The sequence below is a fragment of the Anser anser genome (assembly GCF_964211835.1).
Source record: "Anser anser genome assembly, chromosome: 3".
NCBI classification, from domain to species: Eukaryota; Metazoa; Chordata; class Aves; order Anseriformes; family Anatidae; genus Anser; species Anser anser.
Window position 1 is genome coordinate 110335358 of NC_139722.1, and position 25046 is coordinate 110360403.

The 25046-nt window shown below is 43.3% G+C and overlaps 1 protein-coding gene across 17 annotated transcripts in view; it reads left to right on the top strand.

Moving 5' to 3' along the window:
- The window catches only part of EHBP1 (EH domain binding protein 1), a 214381-nt gene that overhangs the window by 30030 nt on the left and 159305 nt on the right, over positions 1-25046 (top strand). For all 17 annotated transcript variants that reach the window (XM_083832192.1, XM_083832202.1, XM_083832203.1 and 14 more), the window contains exons 4-5: positions 9270-9365; positions 19295-19348. In XM_083832192.1, the coding sequence (XP_083688318.1) occupies positions 9270-9365; positions 19295-19348 (150 nt within the window). The remainder of the gene's footprint in view (positions 1-9269; positions 9366-19294; positions 19349-25046) is intronic.

Consider the following 25046-nt stretch of genomic DNA (forward strand, 5'->3'; position numbering starts at 1 on the left):
GATATTTCACATGTACAGCAGGCCGGCAAAGCTTTGTGAATGCTGTTCACATTGGAGGATTTCTTCTGTCAGCTCGCATCCTCTGGTGTAGGGCTGGCCCCGGCTGTCCAGAAGTTGTCAGGTGAGACGTGGGGGAACTTGAATGAGCTGAAGAAAAGAAGTGTCCTAGCCCCTGGGTGGGTTTGTGAGGGTGCTCTGGTCTCCTCCTTCCCCTTGAGCAGCAATGTTTCCATATAGCTCAGCAACACGTGCTCGTTCCCCTGCCCCACAGCAGTTGACTTTTACCCTGGTGAGGCCTGTGGCATGTGGTCTTGTTCAGAAGAGGAAGCTTCGGAATAATTCTTTAACGTTTCAGTTAAATAGACATGGTTTAAGCTTGTGTGTGTAACTCAGTGTAATTCTCCCAAGAACCCTGGGACAGGGGAGAGAGGGCTCCCACACTGCAGGAGGTACCGTGACACTTTTAGACACTGAAGAACCTAAATGTTTAGAAAACGTGATACATGTTTTCCTACCCTACTCCGGAGATAGTTATCTATTTTTAAACTGTTACTCTTCTCTTTCCAGACTTCGTTTTCTGATTGTCATGTGTATTTGCTGTATTTTGTCCTTTAACCTGAGATCTAAACTATTCTAAGGTGTCTTTTCTAAAGCCCTGCTGCTGACTGAAGGTGACTGTGCATCAAATGCCTGTTCCAGTGCCTGCATCCAAGCTTCTGCTTTGGGGTATGAAAACCCAAAGGTACTACCCGGTGTGTAAACAAAAGGGTGTGAGCTTAGGCTGGCTCCTTTTCCAAGATAACTGTTCCTGCTTCTGTTCCTGTTCTGGAGCACAGCTGGTCAGACTATCCCTCTTTCATTGGAGGATAAAATAGCTCAAGTTACATTGAAATCATAACATAGGGTATATCTGGCTACTAACTTGTGATGTACATGTCCGTTGTGGCTTTTCTGTTTGTTTCCTTAAATTTCTGTAGAACAGAGAGAAAAGGTAATGTAGAATGGTAAATTCAATATTTACACAACCACCATAACCTGGAAAAGCTGAGTGAAAAGCAGGATATTTGTCCATGAACAATTGGCTTGTTGAGATCTAGGAGATGTTCAGGAACAGCAGGCCTGACAAAGTCCAGCGGAGCTTTGTGAAGTGTTGGGTTTTTGCCCATGCTGTTAAGGGCATGATGCTGTAGGCTCCAGGGGTAACGTTTCACTGAGCCAAGAGGATTTACCCACGCTAGCTGATCTTTTGGGCTGAGGTCATTTCAGTCAGGCCATGAAATTGTAAGGTGTGTATGTCATCCTGCATCTGTCCTTTCTCTTCCTAACCTGGCAGCGGATGCAACTCTCAGATAAACCGGGAGATTTACCCGAGACTCAGAATCTCTCTCTAATTAATTAATTAATTAATGCCTAGTAATATCCCACAAAGGTGCGTAAAAAGAGGTTGAGTGGCCCTGAGGCCTTGACAGAGGATAGAGTTAATTTTAAAGTTCAGTTGGTTGATACGATTTGAGCTTTTTGGGTCCAAGACTGCAGATCAATAAATGTTCTTGATCTCTTAGTCATCCTGCCAGTAAAATACTTAATTCAACATATTTGTTTCATCTAATTGCTTTCTTGGAAGCAAGTCAAATGAATATTTCCTCTTACTTTATTTTTGACAGACGCTGGGAGCAGAGAGTACATTGTATTAATAATTTTCTGTGTTTTTAAGCTTCTTTGAGGAGGAAAATGGTTGAGATTTTGCTCTAAAAACTTCTTCAGAGGCTGTGATTTCTTTTCTGCATTTTTCTTGTAGTCAGTGACAATGAGGGATGTCCCTACCAGATCAGTACCAGACTTGCAGAATGCCTGAGGTTGGAGGGGACCTCTGGAGGTGCCTTGTCCACCAGCAGGGCCACCTACAGCTGCCTGCCCAGGACCAAGTCCAGACAGCTTTTGAAGATCTTCAAGGTTGAATACTCCACATCTCTGGGCATCCCATGCCAGTGCGCCATCACCCACACAGTGCAGGAGTGCTGCAAGATGGTCGGGGAATCTCCTGTGCTCCAGTCTGTGCCTCTTGTCCTGGCACTGGGCACCGCTGAGGGGAGCCCGGCTCCGGCTCTTCTCTCTCCCTTCAAGGTCCCCCTGGGCCTTCAGTTCTGGAGGCTGAGCCGGGACTGTTCAGTTTCTCCTCTTCTAAGAGATGCCCTAGTTTCTTGAATCACCTTAGCGGCCCTTGGCTGGACTCTACGAGTCTTTTAATTATTTAAAAATTAAATCACGGGTGGGCTTGCAACAGCTTTTCAGAGCTCTCCTGTACCTTCTTCAACATCCAGGGTTTAGGCAAGGTGGAATCTCTGGCAGGGGTTGTCGCACTGGCCTGTTACACCCTGCTGCTTAGGCCCTGGGTTTTTGGACTTGCCCTTGTTTTGAGCAGGGGAGGAATGTCTTTGTTCTAGCATAGAACAAGGAAAAATATGTTGTAAATATGTTTATTTCATTCAGATGCTCTTGCATTTCCAGGCTTTGAACTAAGAAATTTCAGTTTGGAAAGGTGCTGCCGTGCTGTCAAGGAAGCACTTTGTGCTGTTCCTGTGAACGCAAGCAGGCTTGTGGTGGAATTAGGCACTTGTGAAGAATCAAATTTACACTTGCTTCTGAGAGCCTGACAGAATTATTCTTCAAAGATCCTTTCAGTATCAAAGCTGAGAGAAGGTGCCTGTCCTGTGATTCCAGTGTTTCTGCTGCAGGTTTCTCGAAAGCTGTTTAAATAGGGAGGAGAAACAACGCTGGGAACGGGGAAAGGACTTGAACAGTAAGAGCGGAGCCAAGAGAAGGAGAGGGGTGGGAACTAAAAGGGCCTATATGTAGGGAGTAGAAAGGATCCCTTGTTGTCAGCAAGAGCTGTCTGCCTGGCTTTCCGAGGACATGCCATCAGTAAAGCAGCCGTTGGGCCACCAGTGTTGCTGTCCTTGGCAATCTGTTGCCTTTTCTGGCTGCTTCATTGCCAGGTGCCAACCCTTACTCTCAGCTTCTCGGTCCGGCGTTACAAAGGCACGTTGTGACTCGGACGTGCTGCTGAGTGCCTGGGGCCAGCACAGTGCAGTAATGGCACCCCTGGGCCTTCGGGGTTCATTAGTAAATTAGGGAAGTTAGGTAGGATTGCAGATGCAAGCAGTCAAAACTAGGTTGAGTCACCCTCGTGGTTGGTGCGTGCTCTTAGGTGTATGATATAGCCTTTAATAAGGCAACTCTGAACTGTTTTTCTACAGCATCGCCTCCTCATTAAGCCAGCGCTTAGGGAGAACGGCGACCGAGCAGCGAGTGAAACTGCTTGCTTGGTAAGGAAGTCGGAGGGTGTTTGTCGAAGGAGTTGGAGGACATGAACAGAAGAGGCTGCCTCTCTGGTATGTGGGAAAATGCTGCCGTGGGGAATTTGGGTTTGTCGCATCCTCAGCTGCAGAGCTCCTGGCTGAGGCTAGGTAGAATATTACAGCCAGATTGGAGGTGGTTTTCCATCTGCTGGATTTCTAGGACACGGCAGCTGGCTTGCAGTGGTGTTGAGCAGCCATCGTTGCAGTTGAAGTGAAAAACATATGCTCTGGAAAACAAAACAGGTTGTTTCATGCTTAGTCCCTATAAAGTAAGGCCGCAGTTGATCTAAGCAGACCATGAAAATTAATGGAAACTGGCTATTCTTCCTCTGCTTGTAAATTGTAACACCCTCCTGTTCTCCAGGGATCCCCTAAAATGAAACTTTGGTGACGTTTGGAGGTGCAGTGACTAAAAGGGATGGATGTCCTAGAAAAAAAAACTTGAGAAAAATAACTGCATTCAGTTTTCTGTATAGGTGAGGCCAGAAACTGCATGAAAAGAAGGGGAGATTGACGTGCTGCTGCTTAACCGAGCATCATCTGTGCTGGGCAGTGAAGAAGGCAAGGTTTGGTGAAAGAGACGGCATGAATCATGTATTTAAGGGATGTGTCAAGAATGTACCTGAGTCAAATGAAGCTTGAGCAGCTAGCCCAGTGTTAGCAAAGTGGCTTTCTGCAGACTGGTTTTTGTTCATTTTCCAAACGTAGCAGTCATGTAGCTTTTTAGCAGCAATATGTAGAAGTGTAGTAACGTTTGTGAGATGTGCACGTTGATGAATTGAAGATATTTGTGGGAAGGCGTGCTCGTGGAAATGCGTGGGAAGGTCTGCTCGTGTCCCCTCCCACTTCTAATGGAGACCAACAGCAGTGGGTTACATGAAAGCCTTCTGGTGTTTGCAGGGCTTTAAACTTTCTTCTCTGGCACGTGCTTGGCTTTTTGGACTGCATCCCGAGGGCGGGATTGGGACGGGAGTGTTGTTCTGGTAGCCAGCCCCTTTAACTGGAGGGCCGAGCACAGCGATTTCAAGATGATCATGGGATGCGGGTTGTGGCACGGCCTTTAATTTGCCTCTTCCCTTTGTGATGCTGAGCTGTGGTACAAAAGAAGACCGGATCACTCGTAGGCTGCCTGTTGAGGTTCCCTTTGGTGTGGGAACGGATCCGGCAGCTTTTTGCGGTCCGTCCCTTTCACAGCGGGCCTGCTGGCAGCAGGATGGGGCTGACCTCGTGGGGCTCGCCCCACGGAGCAAATCGCAGCAAGGTGCTCTGCTGGCAGTGAGGCACGGGATGAAGGGCCTGGCTGATCAGTTCCTCCTCTTTCAGTGAAGTAGTCAGGAAAATTTTTTCCTCTTCTTAAGTGTTGTGCCTGGATAATGCTGAAGAAGAGGGACTGCCTTACAAGCTGAGCTGCCCGAAGTACTACTAGAGCCAGCTCCTATGTGGCTCTTACATCTTAGCCTGCCACAGAGACAAGTAGAAGAGGTGTTTTTTACCTTGTATTTCTTTTTTTCTTTTCCTCCTGTACTGATCTTAGGCAATTGGCAAAAAATTTTATCAGGGAAGGAAAAGTAAGAGCTTACTGACCTGCGGTAAAGCCCCTCCTGGAACTCCAGGTGAGGAGCAATGGTAGGTCTGGTTCTGACGTTAGCTTCTAAACAACAATACAGAGGGCTTGACCATAGGAACATATTTTTCATTCATACATATAAACTATTCCAGAATTCACAGCAGGTTAAAATACTGTGGTCAGCCCTAGGACCGCACAGGGGTCTCACAGTATAGGCTTTTGTGATTACTTAACATTTTGCCTGTGAAAGGTCAGGAAATAAATTTTGTAAAGATGGAAAACTGTGCTCAGCAGTGAGCAGAGGGGATTGTGACATCAGTGGCATATGTGCCAGGTCATGAAATCCCCTACACGTGGCAGCTGGGGAAGTAATCTCCACAACATTAGCCCACTTGCCTGCCTCTGCCTTATCTTCCTCCTGGTGAAGTGATGAGCAGCTGCTGGTGGTATTCATTAACTTCGTGTTTGAAACCGAAGTCCTTGATTGGGACTGACTTCCCTTTTATCTCTTTCATTTAGATTTAAAAGATTGTTCTGTTTGCGGTTTTAATCTCAACATCCGAGCAGTGACTATAAGGAAGGATTAGCTTCAGTCTCATGAGTTTTTTTCAGGAATTGACTAACAATTTCTCATAGGGGGTTGGTGGATTTCGATATGTTGTTTTTGCTGTCTCCCCCTTCCTCCTCGTAAGGTGACGCTGAATATACACTTACTTATTTTACAGAGAATTGATAATAGCTAGCTTTTAGATTTAGCACTCTGCTCCAAAACAACATTTATGACAATACCTGGCTTGTACCAAGTTTCATGGAAATGGACAGCTTTGCAAGACACAAGTACAACGTCGTCATCTTTTCTGGGACCTGTGCTAATTGCTGTTGGCCAGGTTTGCCTGCCAAGAGCAGGAAATGGTTTCTTATGGTCAAGGTCAGCCCCTGGTGGGTAATTTTAAGGGAGGGTGATATAGTAAAGGCAAACTTCACGTGAGCTGTTCTCAGTTTCCTTTGTCTGGTCAGCGTATATCCGTATAAGGAACTACCTAGAGCTCCTTCGGTCTTCTAGAACGTTTTACTTTCTGGTACAGTTGTTTCAGCAGTGCAGGGAAATGCTGCTTTTACATACAACTCCACTCTGTGCTCCCCAGAAGAAACCACTGGAGAGCAAAAGTTGAGTTTGTCTAACCTGTGGAGGGGGTGAGAGTGGTGTTTGATGCTCTGCTGTTCCACACAACTGGAGAGTGCAGGCTTACCAAGAGTGGAGTGACTGTACCTTGCTGATAATGGCTTAGGTGTTACTAAATGTTGAGAGCTTGCACAAGTGCCAGAGCGTTTTCTTGAATGGTTCTGGAAATTATTGACTGCTTGAGAGCAGATTGAGTATGCAAGAGTGCCAGTAGTTTTGTGCGTAAGCCCTTTGGTGTGTTGTCTGTGCATTATCCACTTTCAGAGGAGCATTGGACATATTGCTTATCTGGCCCTGGAAGTTGCTAAATTCAATCTATTTTTAAAGATTCTTCCCTTCCTGTTGGAATCAGAGGCTAAAACCACAGAGGCGTCAAGTTTATCTCGCCAGCTCAAACAGAGCGGGACAGTTGTGATGTTCCTGGCAGCACGGATGAGGAGATTGAGGAGCAAGCCATCTGGATTGTAACCGTCGTCATTTTAGAGAGAGAACTGAGGAAAGATCTCAAAACTGGGCAGACCAAAGTGCCCGTGGCAGTCTGTAGGATCACCTTCAGGTCCTGTTTTAAACAGCTTTATCCCTCAACAGTCATCCGCTCAGTGCCAGAACGACGCAGTAGGATGTCAGTCACAGTCCGAGCCTATTTATAGGGTATTTCAGCAACCCCTCCCATAGCTCCAGTTTCCTTGTTTAAAACCAGCTTTCACACAACAACTTTTCCTCTCCTTTTCCAGTGGCAGAAGAAGGGAGTAGTTGCTTTTCACCTGGCACACAGCAGAGCATTTCTGCTCCTCTGTCCAGGCCGTGGCTTTTGTCCCTCGGGGTTTGGAGCCGTGGCTGGAGAGGGGAGCACCTGAGGTGCTCCTGTCTGACCACTTCTGCTTCCTTGGCTTCAGACACGTGATGAGAGGAAATTGCATTGGGATAACGCTTGCCATGTTAATTTTTAAGTTATTGTTGAGCTCTTAGCACTTCTGCTGGGGTTCTCCCCTTTTTTTTTCTTTTTTTCCCTTTCCCCTTCCTGACAACCTAGATGTAGTTTTGATGTTACCTTTCTCTGTCATGTTGTTCGTGTGGCACAGTATTTCTTTTTCAAAGCCAAAGGAGGGTTTAATAACATTCAGCTGATCACAGAACAGCTTTGCTCTAAAGGCTCATTAGCTAGGGCTTGTCTCTTGGTTGTTGCTTTTGGTGACACGCTTGTCACAGTGACAGAAAAAGCATATATATATATCTGTGTGTGTGTGTGTGTGTATCATCTGTTTCTAGCTCTCCTGGTGGGAGGCAGTGCTGGGAAAGCTCTTGAACTAAAGCTTTGCGTGCACCAGTGAGTGCTCATTTTCTAGTTTTTTTTTTATAAACATGGTTCTCAGCTGAGCAGGCTGTCCATGCCTGGACCTTGGGCATCAAAAGTTTGGTGTGTGTCAGTGTCAGCCACAGCTATTATGAAAGGACAGCTTCCAGAGGTGCCGTGAGTCCCCAGCAGTTTTGTGAAAACTACTGTGCTCTGTCCTGCTGCTTGTAAAGCAACTTTTTCTTGTAAGATGCACTTGCGGGGTAAAGCTATGAATGGCGTAGTTTGCTCATTTATTCCAAAGCTCACCCAGGCTTGGCTAAGAATGATGATATTGGATTGAAATTCATGGGATTAAAATTCTAGGAATTGGGTTCTCAGGTTGCTGCTTTTTCCCTTCTTTCTTCAGATGCCCCAGGTCCTGTTATTTAAATTTATTCTGCAAGCACAAAGCATAGAAACTCGCCAAAATTTCTGCCTAATTCTGAAAATTGGGATTTGTAGGAGCTGGGCTTTTAAGCAGAACACCAAAGGTGGCGAAAATCTGCGATAAATCACAAGAGAGCTAGCAAAGTTCAGCCTCACGTCTCTGTCTAGCTCCTCTGCCTCTCCTTCATCCCTCCGCTCCTCACCCGCGGTGTGCTGATGCTGCGGGCTCTGGTGATGCCCAGCTGAGTGCAGGAGGGCTCATGGCAGCAGGTGTGTGCTGTGGGAAACCAGCATTGAGTACCTGCTGCTCACAGCACACAGCAGTGGAGAAGAACTTCCTTTAGGTGCCTGAATAGGGCTGCCTCACACCTTTCCTTCCCACCTTGATGTAGCAAGCTCGTGTTTAAAGTTGCCCAGATAAAACCTTAGGGTACCCGAGAACCTGAGGGGCAAGCTCTGCTAACCTTTTACCAGCAAACAGGGGGTTGTAATCTGAAGATCTGAGTGTTGAAAGGAGTATAAAACTAATGAGCAGTGATGCACTAGTGTTTTTTGTTTTTTTTTTTTAAAAAAAAGTCTGGTTAATTGGCTTCAGAGCAGTAGTGATATTGTTCATTCTTTCCTAATGAAACTTGAACAGACCTTTAATAACGCCCTGGCTGCTCAGCAGTCACTTGTGCATCAGCAGCCATCCCTCTTGTGTTTTACAGCATCACAGAAGGGATTAAGTTAAGCTTGGGAAAAAAAAAAAAAAGGATACTTGCTCTGAAACAGAAATACTTGCACCTGGCATTTTTCAGGACCAGCTGTTAAAATTTCAGCATCAATCAGGCATCAACCCAAACTGAAGCTCAAAGCTAAGCAAGTTCTCAGTCTATTTTGCTATGTTTTTAAATGATCCTTCCAGGTGTAGGTACCCCAGCATATTAATTCTTAAGGATTTCCATGTTGTAGTAGCATGTAATCTGTGTTATAAACCGTTGTTTGGTGTTTTCTCAAAAGTCTCTTTTGGCTCTAAGTCTAAAGATGGCCATGCCTTGCACTGTGTGCTGCACTCATCATATTTTCTTTAAATAAAACGTTCCCTCATCTGGGTAAAACCAAAATAAAGCTCAACTTGTTACAGAAGCTCTGTCCTTACAGACTTGATTTTCTGCAAGACTTTGAGCGTCCTGCTGTGTACTTAAAGACCAGAGCTTAGGACCTTGTAAGGAACAACTTCAGTTCACTGGAAAAACTCTTGCTAGTGGTTTGGGTTTCCTTGCTTATCATTCTTAATGATGTCCTTTACAGTTTTCTGTGGAGTCATATGTTTAAGAGAGCTGCTTTTTTGGAATTGGTGACTTGTTAGCTCTGTCTGCACGTGCTGGGTCCCGTGGTAGTCGAGTCAGCACTTCTATAATGGGTTTAAGACAACTGTTCCTTTTCTTTCTGTAGGCTCATAGCTGGCAGCCCGGAATCAAAAACCCGTACCGTGGAGTGGTCGTATGGCCTGTTCCTGAAAATGTTGAAATTACTGTGACGCTTTTTAAGGTATGTTTTTGAAGCATCATCTTTCCTATTTCATAAGCAACTTTAAAAAAAAAATCATATTGGAAATATCATCTTATGTTCACAAAGGCCTAATGTTTGTGAGTTTAAGTCGTTAACTGCACAACCTTAGGTCCACAGCTTAAATCCAGGAGAGAAGGATGGTCTGTGCCCTGCCAAAGCTTGCTTTTGCAGTTTAGTTAACACATTAAATTATCCCATTGAGCTGCTTACAGCTAGTCGTTGGCACTGACTTTAGTACGTGTGTGAGTATGCACGTAGTACGTGTGCAAGTGCTTGGGAAAGGTTTAGTCTGGTTGGTTTTCTTTAAATACTATAAGCCAGAAGTCATCAAAGCACAAGCATTTCTAGACTTCCTTGTTCAGCTGCAGTGCAGTGACCCTATTTCTTACGCCCTTGATTAGGGAACAGGATCCAGCTTCAAATTTCACAGTATTTGGTATGTCACACAAACGTCGCACTACTTACCTTAGCTCAATCTTAAGAGTGGATTCGGAGTATTTGAGCAGTAAAGGGAATTTCAGGTTTTGCAGGGGATGTTTTTAAGGGGCTGCATTTGTTCTATTAAAAAAAAAAAAAAGTTTGTGGCTGCAAAGCAATGAGAGAAATTGGTTGTTATGCTAGAATTTAATTCCCAAATATTGTTGGACAGAGTCCTTTCTGCATAAAGAAAAAATGCAGCTTTGGATGTGTGACAGCACAGGAGGTTGCCCAGGAGGCAGAGGGTTTTCTTCTGGGATTTTCATTCTGTTAGCTCTTTCTCATTCTTTTATCTAGTGTCTCCAGCTACATTTTGGCTGTCCTCATTTATAATTTAGAGTTTAGGGCAGCAGTAACATTTTTTTCCAATTAGTAGTATTTATATGTCTGGTCTGGGGACTTCATCCCTGAAAAACTACTTAGAGGTAGCTTCTAGTTAGTCACTAAATTCACAAATGTGAATTTATTACTTGGTTCATTAAGCTTAAAAGGGCGGGGGGGTTCTCTCCTATATGTTTTTTTGTCCTTGCACGGCCAATGAAAAGAAATTTCCTGGGCTGCTGGTGACGCTATCATAAATTTGTCTCTCTTTGTAGCAGACGCATAGTCTTCAGCTGAGGTTCAAAAGTTCACTAGCAAAAATTGTTTGCCTTTGCATGCTTCAAGGGCCTCTGCTTGGATTAAGATGTTTAAGACCATTAAGTGACCACGCTGCGTGTCTGTATAAGCTGAATATGGTTATGTAATGCGTTAGACGTTACTTAATATTTTTAACATGTAAAGTGAAGCAGAAATGTACACAATTATTGAACGTGTGTGCAATAACGTGTTACGTGAAGAGTTGGACCTGAAGTTTCATTTGAGTGCAGTGGGGTGATGCAGTGGCTGTGCAATACAAGCGTCTCCCACCCTTCTGCGGTCCCACGCTGCCTTTTCATTCCTAGCTGTGGTGCTGAAGGGCTGCATGTTGTAGTGCGAGGCTGGCAGCAGGCAGCGAGGGGAGGGAAGGAGCCAGTGTCAGGTGTTACTACAGCCTGAACTTGCCCTGCGCTGTGCCTCTCCAGACAGAGCTGTTTGCTGGACATCCTCCCCTCCTGCTCTCCCCAGAAACGAGTCTGTCTCTGTCCTGTCCATCACAAAGGTTGGTCTGGGAGGAGAGGAAGGAGTGTGAGAAACCCCAGAGGCTTTGTGTGCTGGTAACGGTACGCACCGAGGGGAACGAGCACAAGTTTTGCTTGATCTCAATACTTTGATTATAAAAGAAGTGCCATAGTCTTAGGCAGCTCTTGCATAAGTCTGCTCTAACAGCTCCTCAGGCTCCTCCAGCGAGAGTGCCTGGAAGTGCCCCAACCCCCTTTTTCTCTCTGCGAGGAGACACAGGTGTGTTACAGAGCAGAGCCTCTCGAGCAGGCTGGGTAACGCACCAGAAGCACTTATCTCTGTGGGCACAGCAGCCTGCCTGGATGAATGGCCACGAGCGAGGAATGACTGCAGGCAGCGTGGTGTCAGCACGGCTTATGCTGCGGCCGCTTGGCTCAGCGCTACCACAGCACTTGGGCTCTAGTGTGGGCTCTGTCCTCACACCTGGAGAGCTGCTCTTTGTGCAGCTGGTATGTTCTGGGCAAAGACAGTCAAAAGGAAATAGCTATTTTCTGCAGGGTTGATGGATTGGCTGGCCAGTGCTTAAGGAGTGCAAAGAGAAGCATGTAATAGCAGACTGCAGCAGCTGTTTTGGGAGCTGACTTCCAAGCCAGGTATTTATATCGTTTCCTCCTCTGGAAGGGGGGAGGCTAAAAGGAGCAGGAAAGCTCAGGAAAAGAGGTGGCTCACTTTGCAGTTCTGTAAAAGCCCCTTCAGGAGCCACTTCCCTGTGAAGAAGAGTGAGTGCTGAACATTTATCACTTCGCAATAACTGCACTTAACATGGCCTTGTTGTTTAACAAGCAGTGGCTGTCCCCTTTCGCTACAGCCTGAGAAGCTAAGGCAAGCTGCTGGCTCCACGTCCAGGCTGGCAGAGCCTCCTGATGGGAGCAGGTTGCTCCGACAGAGCTTTGTAGCAATCACAGATAACAAATTAGTGCAGTGGTGCTGTTTGAAATGGAAGTGCAGGGACGGGAAAGAGCAGACTCCAAAATAGACAGCTACGTGTTTGGGGAAATGATTCACACAGTAGTGGCTGTGCATTTGTAAGTGGCTGTTGAAACGTGTTGCTGGTGGGATTAGGAGATAAGTTGAGGTTTCAAGTGCTGATGAGAATGTTAAGAATATCCTCTTCAGTAGTCACCTGTGGACACTTGAGAGCTGGCTAGTGAAGCGGTTGTGATGGGTCAGCAGACAAGATACTTGGCATTATCTGCACATCCCTATTTTGGGTGTTAGCTTGTTGCCAACCATGTATCTGTAATTCAAGCAGAGCAAGTATTGAAGAGACAATAACCTTCATTTTGAAAATTTTCACTTCAAATAAATAAACTTTTTCTTTTCCCTTAAGTTTGGATCTCTGGTAAAACTTTAGAATGCTCTGGAGTCATGTAGGGAAAAAGCATCAAATGGATATACTGATTCAGCCTCCCCTAGCTAGCTCTAGCTCCTGTCCAGCCAGCCAGCTGAAGTGCTAATTACATAAAAAATTCCATTTGTTCTGAAAATGTCCCTGCTTTCTCTGCTGCGCTGTACGTTGCTGTTTGGTTATGCCTTGGATTTCCCAACCAAAATGGGAAGAAAGAGGCACTGTTAAAGAACAAACCTATTGTGCATTTTAAGTCTGTGATTTGTAGTGCTTTCATAGAAAGATCCCCAAATGCCAGAAAAGCGCACTGAATTCACATTTTTCATTGTTGCCATGGTAGCACTCCAGAAGTTCATTTTTAGAGTCCCTGCATAAACAAGGTTTAACTGTCATATGTGAAACCATGTATATTTGCTTGTGTTCTTATGTACAAACACGCACCTATATTACCTTAGAGAGATTTTAAATGAGATTTTTTTTCTGCCTCAGGTGAGGCCAATGCTTTTAGCAAAGCCAAGTGAATGTCGATTGCACCATGAAGATTTAAATTGCAAGGTCATTATTTTCTAGCTTAAAAGCCAAGGAGCTTCCAAAGCTAATATGTTTGTTCATTGAGAGGAAGCGTGGACTTTGCTTCACTGGGTTACAAAAAGCACTCGTTCTGTCAGTAATACACATGGTTTGTCCCACCAGTGCGCTGTTGCAACAGCAGGGAAGATCACCAGCTCTTCGTTTCAAAGTTGGGAAGAAAGACACTTTAAAAGGCAGAGTAAAATAAGAATAAAATAGACGTCGAAAGGAGACTTGTAGTGGTTGAAAGTATTCCCATCCCCACATATGTCTCTGGATAAATCACATGGGAGGTTAGTAGATGAGGTTAGCAGTGCCAGGTAATCCAGAGATGCCAGCCCCATCCCACAGTGGTGGAGCTGTTGTCAGCTTCTGGGCTGTTCCTGAAATCCCACCTTTCCCCAGCAATCTGAAGGGGGTGGTGTGTGTCGTGTGGCTCGCAGTCCTCGAGGAGTTTGCTGTACAGATCACCTCCTGCAGTTTTGGGGGGCCGTGGGGCAGCTGGAAGAGGGAAAAGTAGGTTCACTGAGGCAGAAGGGCAAATGTGTTGGGGGAAATTCTGTAACTTTGGCTTTGTTTGAGGCTGAATATATATATATATATATGTAGAGAGAAACTTAAGTTTATAACTTCAGATATTAAAAAATAAGGACAGCTGACTAGTATGCTTGTCATCAGTTATTTTCAGAAACAAGCAGTAATGCATGTGATATATTTTGTTTGTGAAACACCCTAGTATTTTCTACTCCGAGATTAACAGGCAGCCCACTAGCTTTCTACAGATCTAGATGTCCCGTAGTACCACACAGGACAGTCATTTTTCAGCTGACACGTGGTACATAGTTCCTTTGTCATAATCAAAATCTAACTGAAAAAGCTGCTTCTCCTCCTTGGTGGCTTTTTTCCATCAAGTTGATAGATTTGTTATACATCACACTCAAAGTCACGTAATTTACCTTGCTATAAACTAATGCCTTTATTTCACTAGCATTACCTTCCAATGTAGCCAGTCTTTCTTAAGAGAAAAAAGCCTTCCGTAACACCATTCGCTAGAAGTGAAGAGTGAAGCCCTGGTTCAGAAGATACTTGTTTCTGCTCAGGAGAGAGCAGTGGTTTCACCTGACTCCTGGGAGGTTAATCCATAAGAGAAGAAACAGCCACATAGACAAGATAAGATGTTGTGTATCAGGTATAAAAGTCATAAGCCTCAGGGATGTGAGAAATGCAAAATTCCATTTGCTTACTAAATTTAATACCGGGGTTAGTGTGGGCACTAACTGTAAAACTGGAGTTAAAAGAAAAAGTCAACCTTGTTGTCTTTCTAGTCCAGAGGCTGTACAGGCAAGTGTGAGCTTGGAGTAGCAATGCACAGGGACAGGTCTGTTTGGTGCTCGCTGCCTTCTGGAAGCTCAGCTGAACAGGAGCTGACCAGAGCTGTGTGTGATGTTTCTAGACTAATCGGGCCTCTGCAAACAACATTGGAAGTGACAAGAATTGGGTCAAATTTTGAGGCTTCTGCAGCTTCAAACAGCCAACTACAACCACTGAAGACAGATGTTGGAGTACCCAGAGCATCTGCTGGAGGTTACTGGCAGAGGAAGATCAAACCCCGTCATCGCTTGATCTGATTCAGCATGACAGGCCTTAAGTCCTTTTATTCCCCCAGAAGAAAGACCGAAGATTAAGGCTGGTATGAAGTGATATAATTGAAAGACAAGCTTCAAAAGCCAGGAAAGCTTAGGGAGGAGGCATGGGGAAGGACGGAGGAATGCAGCAGATGCTAACAGTCTGAAGATTTTCCCCACCTGCTCTGGCTGCTGCTCAGGAGGAGCAGCAGTCCCTTGTTTGCCAGTACCTTTCTTTCATTTCTGTTATGAGAGAAGCAGCAATAACTGTGAAGATAACTTTTAAACTATTACTGGAGATGGGTAAACTTCACTCAGTCTTCTGAAACCACTTCCCACCCTGTAGAAAGCATCTCCTTCTCGGCAAAGCCCCTTGAAGAATGGGCTGGTGATGACCTGGTAAAAACCAGGAAAAATGGGATGCACAGATGTCTCGTTGCTTTCCTTTTGCCCTAGCACAGAAGGACTGGCTGTTTTATGGCAGTTGGCGCGTGGATGGGCAGAATAGAGGTGCAGAAAGAGGCTGATGGGTGGGAATGCAGAGGAAGGTTTCTGGGATTGAGTTGAGGGTCAGCGTACCTCTAGGAAGGTAGTTGAGAGTTCCCAGGTAAGCACGATATGGCTAGGCTTCAGCTGGTGGACCCAAATGCTCCACTGACTTTGAGAAGGGAGTGGGGAACATGGTTGTCTGAGGATATCTAATGGGTATCTCACTGTAGGAGAGCTGTAAGGTGATCTTCTCTCCTTTGCACAGTTCCCTACTCTTGGTTTCCCACCAAAGCATCTCTTTTGAGTGCTAAGATCATCTGCTTGCCAGAGCGAAGAAAAAGGAAGGGCTGAGGGGGAAGAAGGCTCCAAAACTTAGTTGAAGATGCCAAAAAAGAGCATCATACTGAGAGGTTAATGTGTGTGGAAAGAAAAACAAGAAAATGAGCCCCATTTCTTGATACTGAGAATGGTGATTTAAAAAAATAATGATATTGAGAAGAAATGGCGAGTCTTCTAATCCATTCACCCAAATACAGTTTTCAATTCGAGGTAAAAGTGCAATAAATCTTGGATGGAGTGTAGCTGTGCTTCTGCAAGAGATTGTTAGAGAACTATCCATTTGGCTCTTGCCTCCTCGTGCTCCTTCTGTGTTAGTAAGGTAGCGATGGTATTGAGGCAGTTTCAGCCTGAGAAGAATACTACACTGTTTGTTCCTTGAGCTTTTTAGGTGATTTTCATTAGCATTTGCTTTCAGGAGGGAGCAGGGGAGTGAGGTCTGTCTGTAACTCTTGTCATCAGGTGTTTCCAGCTGCACGTTTTCAGTGATGAGCTGCATCTGCTTGCAGGTGAGGTGGGGTTTTGTGTGCTGTGTTATCTGGGAGGACTTTCACATGGTGAAAACTTGAAAGGCTGTAATAGTTGTTACTACTAGGGTGATTCTTCGCACAGCAGTGCTATTTTTCCTAGGAAGTAGTCAGCTGTACAGCCCTCAAATGATAGTTTGCTGCATTCATCACTTGAGTTTTGTGTGGGAACTGCATATAGAGTTAGGGGTTAGCCCTGCAATAATGAGGGAAGTACGTGCTGTTATGCTTTTTACTGGTATTTACCCCCTGCAAATCCAAAATAAGCCAAAGAATTAGGCAGATTTATAAAGGCATCGTTTTTATAGAGGCCACACATGGGAGTGTTAGCCCAAAGGGTGGAATGGTGGTTGCAACAGAAACTATTGTAGGGTTAATTATAGTCATATCTGCTAATGCTAACCACATAATCGAGTTGTAAATTAGCTAGAAATAGGACAATGTGTGCTGCTCCCTGGATTTCTCCTAAAAGCATTTTAGTGAGAAGAGTGAAGCTGCTTACTTGTCTATTGCAACTAAATGCCAAGGCTGATCTGTATAAGCTTATTTGGGGCTTTATGTTTCTGAGTCATTTTAAGACTAACAAGAAATGTGGCTCTTTAATAACAAAGAACATATTTATGTTTAAATCTGAAATACCTTACACGTACACAAAGTGTCCAAGTCTTAGCATGCTTCATGCCAGCTGGATTTTTGGTTGTTCGTTAGAGAAGCCCTTGAAGTTTTTCATTTTTCTTTTTTGTTCTGTGTAATTGGTATCCGGGGGTAATAGACTGGGTTTAACTTTCTTGAGGTGTTCGCTTCTCTGTAAAGTACACGCTAGCATGTTAAGCAGTGAGAAGTCTCTTTGATATACAGTATGATTTTGCTCTATCAGATTATCAGAAGTGTACAGCAGAGCACCTGATTCTGTGGCCTTCAGAGGTGGGAATCAGCATTAATGCCATCAATAGAAGGGCTTAGTTTTTCTTTATAGATTGTCGTCTTGCATGGACAAAATAACAAGTGCTTGGTTTGTTACCTAGGATAAAATACCAGGCCCTGAGTTTGCAAGGAGTTTTATGGAAACCTGCAAGCTTGCCTTAATAGGTTTTGGAAGTTATGAAGAAAATTGAGCAAGATGAACTCTTTAAGAGTTTAGTCACATATTAAGGAGTAGCATATTAAACCTGAAGTGATTAATGATCCTATTAAATCTCATTATGTCGTTTTATGCTGTATCAGAGGAAGCAATTAAACAAAAAGGTAGTTGCCCCAGGTTAACTTGTGAAAATGATAAGTATTTAATAGCTGGATTACAGAAAATGATATCGTTGGAATTGATGTGAGATACAGCAAAGCAGCAGGTAGCGTGCTCTTTATTTACATAATGCAGAACTGCACAAAGCTGATTAACGTGATGGATGTATGATTACATAATCTGATATTTACAAGTATGTTAATTGGAACATGGAGATACCTAGGTATCTTATTGTATGTATCTAGCTGCACTTCTGTCTTTAAGGCTAGTGGTACAATATGTTTTTACACTCATTTGTAGCATTCAAATTACTGCGATTTTTAATCTATTGAGGTTTACTCATATAGCAAAAGAAATCATATCAGATTTTGATATCAATTTCTAGTACCATGGTTTTTATTGAAACTGCATGCCATTGCTGGAGCAGTACGTTTAAAAATGGGTATTGCGCACGACACCTGTGGACGTGGCTGTAAAATACGCAGCTAATGCTGGTGCCCAAGGCTGAATTCGCCCTGTGAGCGTGGTTGATGCCCAGTGGCACTGCTGCTGCGTGAAGAGCCGGTGTTTTACAGGGGCTGCACCCAGCAGCAAACTCTCTTTGCTGGATTTTGTTGGAAGCACTGCGCTGGAGGGGATAAGGTGATAGTTGTCCTCTTGGATTTTATTGTAGTTCAGTCAAAGAGGAGGCGTATTTAAGAGCACTCTTTTCCAACTATTTTGAGCGCTGGAGAAGGAAAATGACTGTTCTTTTCTGGAGTTGTTTATGCTGTAAACTTCCTGTTTTCTAAATTTTTTGTGTGTTTGATGAGAGCTAGTTAAAGAGCATTATTTCTCGTACTGGGTTACAGTCCCTGTAATGACTGCATGTCAGACTTGAAGGCAAAACTAGGGGTAACTTGCTAGTTAAAGCAAAGACCCGAATAAGGTGATACTCAGATAAGGCTGTAATGATTGAACGTGAGACTTGTAGTGTCCTGGGAGGGAAGGAAGGAGGGCACCACTGCAGATACACAAGGCAGAAGCAAAGTCTCTCGATCCATTGTCTTAATTTACAGCAGCAAGACAGAATTAATGTAGTGTCATCAATGGACTTCAGGCAGAAGCACGAAAACTCTGGGGGTACTGAGGGATCTCACCGAGTGTGATGAAGGCAGTTATAGGGGAGTGACGTTTATCTGCAATTATCTAAAGCATGCAAGTGTCAGAGGCAAATGAGTAGTTGAGGGGTTTCCTGTAACCAGACATAATGGGATAAAATTGAGGTATAGCAAAATGACTCTTCCTGTTAGGAAGAAAGGCTGAAGTTACGTTCCTTGCAAGAGAACATTACTTTGTTATAGCTGCTCAGAAGTATGACTGGATGATAAATTAATGACATTAAAATATATACATATTTCTTAAGGTAAGATCCTTGATAAAGGCATGAAGGGGATGACTTACATTTTCTGACATTATCTTGATTTCAGACAACACGATGTAGACTACACCACTGCACTAAGAGCTCGTGAAATTGGAAATAAATGCCAAATCTGTGAAACCCATTATTCGTCTTCCTGTTGGTGAAAACAGTTGTTGTTCCTTGAGTGTAATGTAATAGAAGCATTGTGAAGGAAGGACAGGTGTCTAAGTAATCTGCAGTGAAGCGCGGTGCTCAGCTGAAGCTATGGCTCTGGATCTCCGCTCATGCTTTGAGCATGAGGTGGTGGGGACGATGGTTTGGATGCTTGCTGTAGGTGGGTGCCTTCTCATGCCAGGGAGGAGCAGCACCTTCCTCCACAGTTCTCTGCGAGATGTGGATGTGTTGTACTTACTGGAAGGTGGAATGTAAGAATTCAAGTGACATTTGTTTATTCTTTGCCTGGGATGAAAGGAAATAAAATTACGGGCATATATCAGAAGAAACCTCGTGTGTGTATCCGTAGGAGGCTTTATTAAATCCTTGGCAGTTTTACACCAACTTGTTTGTCATCTCCTTGACATCTGTTGAAGCCTACCTCCTAGCTGAAATATTTCACTCCATCATCTTCAGTGGGTAAAAATATTTCTATGAGTGTATTAAAATCTTGGCTGAATTTCTCTCTGTGGCACCCTGGATTATTTTTAGACTTAAGTTCTCTGGTTTGTTTTTCTAGGATCCCCATGCTGAAGAGTTTGAAGACAAAGAATGGACGTTTGTCATAGAGAATGTAAGCTGGAATGTTATGTTTTTTTTATACATGTGAGACAATGATTAATAATGAAAAGGTGTCCAAATGCTGGAAGAGGCTTGAGTAAAATTTGGGCGGCTGAGACACGGTAAAACCTTGTTCCACAGTAATGAAGGCTTATTAAAATGCCCATTCTTACGTCCTGGTTAAGTATAGGTAAGTGGGGCAGGGTACCGCACTGCTTAAGTTCTCTCCCTGTAAGCATCAGTCATCTTTGCATCATTTTGTGTGAGCACTGGAGTAAACAAGTTAGAGCTGGATTATGACTCATGGTTTTATGGGTTATGACACATTATTTTTCTATGAGCTGGGGAGTGAACAAGTCCGAGCTGGGCTGTGACATCTGTACATCTCGCTCTGCAGCGCACCCTTCTCTGTTTTGAATGCCACTTGGGAAGTTTTGTCATCTGCGTTTTATAACGCAGGGTGGAGAGGTGGGACTAGCAGTTGTTGCCTTAGAAAAGAGCAAGAGAAGCATGACGTGCCCGTGCTCTCTGGGATCCCTGTCTTGCATGGAGCTGCACGAGGGCTGCGGTGTGTGCCCAGCAAAACCCAAAAAGGTGGTTCCTGTGAAGCTCAGCCTAGAGGAGCCGTGAGCTCCCACAGCTTCCCATAGAGCCGAGCTCCTGAGGGCTGTGCAAACAACAGGCTTTGCCAAATGGCAGGGCTTAATGTTACGTGGAGCAAGTGCTTCGTGAGCTCCTTTTTTCTGTTCTGTCCTCCACATTGGACTGCAACCCCAAGTTTATGTCTCATTAATATAGTTTCATTCTGGTCTGTTTCTCAGTAACTCAATTTAGTTTTTATTTTTGTAGCTTTAAAAAATGCTCGTATACCGAGTTGCAGTAATGTCAGAGTTGGAGCACTGAGGTATGCAAAAGCAATGGAATTTGCCTGTTACAGTTATTTTGCCTTAAAAAAAAAAACAGCTGCTTTTTCTTTCTTTTGATATCAGAAGTGATTTGGGTGTTGAAAGCAAAGGTTTATTCTGATTGCCAGTGACCGATCATTTAAAAGGGCTGACAGCCAAGTGCAATTTATACTTTGCTTTTAAATGTCATGTTTCTATTTTCGTTTATGGGACTTGGGAACACAAAACACAGTTTAGTTACTGCTTCCTGGAGTTTCCTTTTCTATCTCAGTTTATTTTAATCAGGGAAGTCTCCATCACCAATTGTCACTGTACAAGTTGCTCTGGATAAAACAATGTCAGTATATGTCTCAGTCAACCCCTCTGGGTGTAGCTGGATTTCCTGTGACGTTGCAGCAGACTTTTTTCAGAAGTTTATAGTGCACATATAGACTTCACATTCCTTGCACGTGGCTTTTTCATATGTTGTTGGATGATGTCTAGAGGCGGCAGCAAGACGTCTGATGCATGCCGTTCTCACTTTGTGCCTCAGATCTTCACTGAGCTGCAGTAACAACTTGCAAGGTGGGAGGTTTTGCTTGGGTTGCTGTGCCCCAAAACACACAGCCTCTGACAAAGCAGATGGAAATGGTTCCAGTAGGTATCAGTTACGGAGCAGTCTCTTGTTATGTTCAGGCTTATTCTTTACAACCACAGTTATGCCATTAGTTCATCCCATGAGAACTGCCGAATGTTTGCTGATAGATGCTTATTGTTGGATTAGAGCAGTTAATCTAAACAGCACTGAGAAATACTCAGTTTATTAAATAGCATTACTGCAGAAATTGAGACCTTAAACAACAATAAAACTGGTTGCTTTTGGTCCCCCTGCCCCCCCTACAGAAAGCTGTAGATACTGCCAACAAAATCTGCTCTGCAAATATACTTGCAATTATGGAGAAACTTTTTTCCAAGAGTAACAGCTCCACTTAGTGGTGGATGAAAATATGTTCATCTGTTGCAGCAAGTAACATCTGATTCAATGGCTGGTTGACGTTTCAGAGCACAAAACACCTGCTTGTTCAACATTGGGGAACTGAGAGACCAATCAAAACTGAGAGAGGTTAATCTTCCTGCTTCCTAAACTGTTGATTTACTAATTTCGGGCTTAATGTAACATTTTTCTGGTCTTAAAGAAAAATATTTGTCACTGAATTGGGAAAGGACAGGTTACCTTTGGGCAGGGTACGTTTACAGTCCTTTGGGAGCCTTTCCTTTTTGTCCAAATATGTTCTCTGCCCTCAGAGTCTGCAGGGCTTCCCTTCCTTTTTGGTTAGCAACACTGAGAATGCAGGATGCTAAACATTTAGGGATGTTCTTCCGTTATGAAGCAATTTGAACCCTGCTAAGATATTTATTTTGAACTCTGCTGAAATATTTATTTTGAGGTTTTTATTATTATTATTAAAAGTTAGCATCCAAAATCATTTTGTAATGCTTCTTCAGCATGCCCGAGCAAGGATCAGCTAACAGATATGCGGCTTAAGTTTGAGGTCTGTTTGCAGACGCTGTCAAATTCAGAACAGGATCAGTCTAGACTTCCAGGTGAAGTTTTAATAGCAGTGAGATGTGGTGATTTGTTCAAGATCATCATGCTGTAAATGAAAATGAGGCAGGGTATTTATGGTTTTTAGTTATTATGTTCTTTTAGTCTTGCAAGTACATTTATGTTCTGATTTTTTTAAAACTATTTTTAACACATTGGCTGCTCTGTATTTGCATTCTAGTAAGTGAACCTTTGTCATCTCCTGAATGTCTAATCCATAAATACCTTGTTCATAGCATGGTTTGTTAATATCTACATGTCAATATTCTTTTTCCATAGGTCTCTTCCATGTTTTTCTCTCCTTCACAGCTGCATTCTTTGTATATTCACTGTGAGCTTTCCTGTCTCAGATTGCATCTTTGTTTAGGCAAACTCTGTTTGGTTATCTGACTCTTCTTCGTGAGATAGTTATCTTGGGTTTGTTACTCTTCTGAATAATCATATTGGATCTTCGTATTGGTTGTTGCAAGATGGAGAGCAAGAAATTCATAGCTGAGTAAGACTCCTTCATCCTGTGAGGAGGTAAAAGGCTTTCAAACTCTTACAGATTGGCATGAGTTTATTCAGTGGGCAGGGTCTACTTGCTTTTCATGTAAAAATTGAGTAAGTGATTTTCTGTCATTACTCTGAAGGGTAATTTGAGCATATGCTGTTTCCACTCTGACTTTAAACTGGTCCTAATATGTTGAAGTTTTTTGCCTTCAACAAGAAGTCAACAAGACTTTTTTTTGACTTCAGCAAAAACTTTGTCTAAAATAAAGGTAGCTCAAGTCATGGAAAAATGTCATTTTAATCCCTAGCATGCCCAAAGCTTCACTTTGCAAGGAGTATAGGAAAGGATGCAAGCACATGCACTGAGGATGGACTCACATTTACCTGCTTGCTGATGGCCTTGGAGACCGATTCCTTCTACATTCTTAAATGGAATTGAAAAGCTCATAGGAGTTTTTCAGTGGGTAAAGATTTGGTCTATGAAACAACTTTTCCAGTTTTCTGTTTTGCAGATGAATGGAGAAAAATGTCCCACCATTTTTTTGTTTGTTTTTGAAGCTTTTTTCCTAGACTTGCCTCGGCTTGGGCTGGAGGCAGCTTTACCCAGTCTGTCCTGCAGCGTCATTCCAGACAAACACTTGCCTAAACTGTTTCTTAAAAGCTTTTTAAGATGGGATCTCTGCAGCATCTCCAGGCAGCACGTTTCAATGTTTCATTGCCCTCACTGCTGGGAATCCGTTGATGCACTTTTGGGTTGCTATTTCTTGCCTTACCCATTACGGATATGGAGAACAGATTCTGCTTTCTGCGCGTCTGGAAGCTCCCTTTCGTTATTCTTGCTTCTGACTAATCACCCACAATGATGTGATAGTGGTTACACACAGGATTTTGTTTCCCTTCATCGCATTAGCAGATCATTAGCATTGTCTTTTAAAGGACCATTTGTGTAGGTGAGTGTTCAGCATCCTCTGCTTGTGCTGCCCGTGGCTTCCAGGGACCAGCACCCAGCTCTGCCTGCACATCGTCACCTGTGGGGCAAAGCATTGCCCCAAATTTCCAGGCTGTTCGTGTACTGAGGTCTTGGGAGCTGAACGCACTTGCACACCTATCCTTTCTAGAGATTTTTCCAGCATTTCTGACATCCTGTTTTAGGCCACTGTTTTCTGATAGTGCCTTTTTGAATATCTAGGTAGTGAAGGGTGAAGAAAAACCCCTGCCTTACTGAAAACGTTTCCTTGTTTTAGATGCCAGCCTTTCAAGTTTGGCAGTGTTTGTAAGATCTCAAGAGAGTATCATTCTGTGAGACAAATTCCTACTTCTGGTTATTTTTTCTCCCTTGACCAATAACGATATTTTAAGTGGTTTCTCCAGGAAAATGCCCAAGAAAGCTGCTGCAGTGAGAAAACAGATGTTTTAGAGTTTTCCGTTCAAGTAGCCTACAGCAAACAGTTATAAAGAATAATAAACTTAAGCTGGAAGATGAGTTTTCTTTCTGTCCACTGCTTTTCTTTAGCTTCAGGAGCCCTAACCCACCATGGCTTCTGAACCATCCTCAGCTCAAATGTGAGCAATGCCTCAAAATGAAAGAAACGTTAAAAAAAAAGTTACAGAAAATTTAACATGATCTAGTTTCATTTTATTAGAACAAGTGCTCTGTTATGTTTTCTTTCTCCAAAAATTCTGTACTGTGATTGCTTATGATTAATTTTCATTTTGAATGCCCTAAAGCATCTTACATCATTCACAGGTTCGGAGAGATTACTTCCTGTCCTAAAATGCCCATCCATTAGTTTTAGATATGACAACACAAATAAAGATGATAAATAATGTGAAAGTAATAGGAAAGAGGGCAGGTGGACAGTGTAGAAATGAGCTTGTTCCTGGGATTAAAGGTGACTGATTTTAAATGCAATACAATAAAATGAGGTATTAGGAAGACAGGAGCTTCCATCAGATGCAGCTTTGAATGTGTTATTTTCTAAATGAGGCTTTTCAAGAAATACCAGCTCATCTGAATTTGTGGAGTAATTAGCCCACAATTTTGGTAAAATCAGACTTTTAGACTGGCTGTTTAATTCCCTTCAATGATACCAGTGTTGCTACAGTAACTTCACAAGAGCAAGTTCTGCTTTACATTGGAGTAAAAGCGTGAGGCTAGATGTCAAAAACTTCACACCTGTTTCTGGAAATAAATGCTGGGAGGTGAATACCAGTGTAGCGTACTGAATTGAAATTCTGAGTACTGTCAGCTCCGTTTGCAAAAAGAACCTGGGGAAAAACAGACTGGCATGTGGAATAAGACGATTCTTCGTTTGCTGATCAGTTGCTGTATCAGAATTTATTTCAAAATCTTGGCTATCGCTTCTAGTGCATCTTTGTGGCATGTGGAAGCTTAAGTCTAAATTGGCTATTTGATTTATTTAAAAAAAAGGTAATCAAAAAAGCTATATCACTCACTTTGTATTTTCTGCTTGAAATAAATTTTTGGCTTAAAATAAGAAACAACCAGGTTAGCCTTTTTCTGAATTAAACGTCTGCCTTTAATACATTTAGAATAGGAAGCTCGTGGTTCAGACATGCTTTCCTGGTCCTTTAATTCCACTGTCATATTCTGCTGTATGTGATTATGTGAACTGTGACTGACTGTCTGTGTAAATTAGGCTGGGTATTCTGGTCTAGATATAGCTGGGAATTAAATGCTGCTTTGTCAGCCATCTCACACTTGCTCT